The sequence below is a fragment of the Sinocyclocheilus grahami genome, unplaced genomic scaffold (genome assembly GCF_001515645.1).
Source record: "Sinocyclocheilus grahami isolate Dianchi unplaced genomic scaffold, SAMN03320097.WGS_v1.1 scaffold1666.1, whole genome shotgun sequence".
Classification (NCBI taxonomy): Eukaryota; Metazoa; Chordata; class Actinopteri; order Cypriniformes; family Cyprinidae; genus Sinocyclocheilus; species Sinocyclocheilus grahami.
Window position 1 is genome coordinate 4,055 of NW_015506845.1, and position 3,807 is coordinate 7,861.

At 37.3% G+C, this 3,807-nt stretch overlaps 1 protein-coding gene across 1 annotated transcript in view; it reads left to right on the forward strand.

Moving 5' to 3' along the window:
• Positions 1-313: 313 nt before the first annotated feature.
• Positions 314-3,807, forward strand: part of LOC107571888 (deoxynucleoside triphosphate triphosphohydrolase SAMHD1-like) — an 11,173-nt gene continuing 7,679 nt past the window's right edge. The window contains exons 1-2 of the mRNA XM_016258276.1: positions 314-346; positions 2,524-2,601. Of these exons, the coding sequence (XP_016113762.1) occupies positions 314-346; positions 2,524-2,601 (111 nt within the window). The remainder of the gene's footprint in view (positions 347-2,523; positions 2,602-3,807) is intronic.

A 3,807-nucleotide genomic window follows, 5' to 3' on the forward strand; every position in this document is an offset into this window, starting at 1 on the left:
TGGGTATAATTTGTCACAGTTTGCTTTATTTTGCTGTCCTCACTTACATAAATGAACTGTAGTGTCCTGCACCCACTAGTAAAAATATAAAATATTATATATGTTGTCTGAATAATTTTTGGTTTGACTGTGGATTAATTATTGTTAAAACTACAAAGTAATTCAGTCAAGAGCAGCGAGTGATTTTCTTTCTTTCATTTTCTTGGATTAACATTACATCAGCTAAAGCATTTTTTTTTAATGCTTTGAACTCTTTTGAATGTTTAAGTTGGCAAGGCTTAAAAACACGTTCAAATGATAAGCTTTCGTGACGATGCGCAGCAGTGGCCCGTCAACTGTCCTGATGGTCTTTTTATGCTGCCCCTATAATCCCCTATAATCGTCACCACCTTTCACCCCACTAGCGACGGCCCTGATGCTACTGTTAGAAGGTCATTATTTATAATAAATAAAAAGAAAATAAGTAGAAAGAATATAGAATGCTAGTGTTAGAGGCTCTTCTTTCTTTATAAATAAAACAAGTAGCTAGAATAGAAATAGAATAGAGAGTGCAAATGTTGGAGGGTCAAGTTTAAAAAAAAACAAGGAGTGTTTGCTGTCGCTGCGTGTTCAGCTCCTCTTGTTTCCACCCCAATTCCATTTAACTCCCAATATCTCACTGTATCCTTATTTAATCTTCAGATATTCATTCCCTTCTACCCTAGGGTGACCATACGTCTTCCCCCCCCCCCCCCCCCCCCCCCCCCCCCCCCCGACCATACATCCTCTTTTTCCCGGACATGTCCTCTTTTTGGACCTACAAAAATGCGTCAGGCCGGGATTTCTTAATTGCCCAAAATATCCGGGATTCGGCTGTTTTCTTAATCCCACTCCAGCTGAATCTCTGACCATTGCCACCTGCTCCCACAACATGTGTTTCGGTCCCGCGATTTTCAAGTCCACTCCTTTAAACATTCTAATATTGTGTATAATTTTGGCGCATCAGGCTGCCCACTGCTCCGGGTGTGTGTTCACGGTGTGAGTGTGCACTTTGGATGGGATAAATGCAGAGCACAAATTCCGAGTATGGGTCACCATACTTGGCCACATGTCACTTCACTTTTTTTTCACTTTCTGTTAGCTTTTAATATACAGCAACCGCACGCGCGTCCATGTATAACGCTTCTCATAACTATAGTATGTGAAAATAAGTGTATTCACTGAGTTGATGATCTGAATGAGAGAGAGAGAGACAGAGAGAGACAGAGAGAGAGAGAGGGAGAGAGAGAGAGATGCAGAGCGTGCGCAGAGCAGGGCAACGTGAGGAACAGGATGAAAACCGCTGCTTTAGAACATTGATTTTGAAACCTGTTAATCCATTAGAATCATTAGAAGACAGAATCGCGATTCATACACTGAACAAAATTATAAACACAACACTTTTGGTTTTGCCCCCATTTTTCATGAGCTGAACTCAAAGATCTAAGACTTATTCTATGTACACAAAAGGCCTATTTCTCTCAAATATTGTTCACAGATCTGTCTAAATCTGTGTTAGTGAGCACTTCTCCTTTGCCGAGATAATCCATCCACCTCACAGGTGTGGCATATCAAGATGCTGATTAGACAGCATGACATTAAAAAAGTGAAATCGCAATCAACTACCCCTTTAATATTTTCAAGAAACGACTGGAAACACATCTCTTTCATCTTCATTTGACCCTCTAACTCTAGCACTCTCTATTCTAATACTACTTCTAATTTTATCTCCTTGTTTTTTTATTAAAAAAACTTGACACTCTAACATTTGCACTCTCTATTCTATTTCTATTCCAACTACTTGTTTTATTTATAAAGAAAGAAGAGCCTCTAACACTAGCATTCTCTATTCTTTCTCTATTCTTTCTACTTATTTTCTTTTTATTTATTATAAATAATGACCTTCTAACACTAGCATTATGTATTCTTTTTCTGTTCTATTGAATTGTTTTATTTTTATATAAAAATGACCCTCTAACACTAGCATTCCCTATTCTTTTTTTATTATTTTTACTTGTTTTCATTTTATTTATTATACAAACAAAATAAGCAAACAAACAAACATAAAACCTTGCTAGGTATACTTTTAGGTGAAGCCCCGCCCCTGTCCCCGCCCCCTACTGTCCTCTTTTTGAAAAATTTAAATATGGTCACCCTATTCTAGCCACACTATTGCTCGAACTCCTAAAACTAGTCCCACCATTTGAATAACAATACAGCCTAAATTTTGTATAGGATAATTTATATTAGCATTTAAATGAACACAAATATAACCTGCACTCTTCTGAAATGTCTTATCCTGTATATATATTGATAATCAATATTTCAAACAAATTAAAATAATAAATTTTATATATATATATATGTATATATATATAATTTTGTTATTTTATTATTGTAAAAAAATTTTTATACGTGTACTGCGTTAGGCTATCCGAGACTTGTCATAGCACTTGCATATTATTGCTCTTTTGTTGGTTTTGAATGCTTCTATTGTTCCAACAGTTATGGGAGATTATCAAGGATGAATTGCAGGACATCCTGAAGAAATACTCCTTAGACTTCTCAAAAGAACAAATGAAGGTAAAAAAATAACCAGATGATTGTGCCATTTTACTTCTCTCCAGGAAGAAATATACAATAAGTTGTGCTGTCAACAGTATTAATTTTGTAGATCATAATTCTTTATCTTTAAACTGAAATGCCAAGTAATCACATGATGTCAGTGTAAGGGCAGATTTAGTGATTCGGGGGCCCCAGGCAAAATCTAGGAATGGGGCCCTATACATTTGCACACATTTACCTAAATCAACCTTGAGGTTGTTTTTGTGTTGTGATGCTTGCTGTGTGACGGGGCTGACGAGACGTGAGACGTGTGGATCCATCTGCAAGCTTTTATTCAAGAGACGTGGTTTAACAGGCAGGGTCGAATAATGGCAAACAGGTATATGGCGGGCAAAAACACAAGAATAGTCCTAGGGCTAGCGTAGGTCACCGATCGGCAGACAGAATCACGGGCGAGACGAGAGGGAAAATCCAGGAAAACAAGCAAAGATCAGAAACCGCAAAAACAGGCAAGGCAAAACAAGGAAAACACAGAGACTCGGAATGGGGTACGGGCTAAACAATACTCCACAGAGAAAGGTGGTTAGAGTGGGTGTTATATAGTGAGTGAGGTGATAAGAAACAGCTGTGTGCAATGAGTGCAATCAGTGCAATGTGCAAACCGTGCAATGAATGATGGGATATGTAGTCCGGGGTGCTATGCAACAGTTTGTGTTGTGCGAGAGTCAATGTAAAGTAAAGGGTGACCTCTGGTGGTGAATAAACGGAAGTCCATGGACCGAATTCGTGACATGCTGCTGCACAATGGTGCCCAATAGTTGTGTTCAATGTTTCTACATTTTTCATGTACATGTTATAATAATTCTTTCATGTTGTAGACCAAGAAAAAGCAATTGATTTACAGTTGACATATGGGTTTTCACAAAAACAAAATAAATTATTTAACAATAAACCTCACAATCGAGCCTTTAAACCATTTTTTTTAAAGATAGGGATGAGTCAGAAGTATAAATTATCATATAAATTAAAAAGGGGGTTGTGGGTGAATTTTTGCGTTGGTCTGAACAAAAACTGCAGATGGGATTAATGAAAATGAACAGTTCTCTGCCAGCAGGAGACACTTTTGGAACGTCAGAAATATAGTGTTTTCCCCGGTAATAGCTGTAAACAAAGCAGTGTTCATTAACACTACATCATCAGATAAAATTAATGTATATATATATA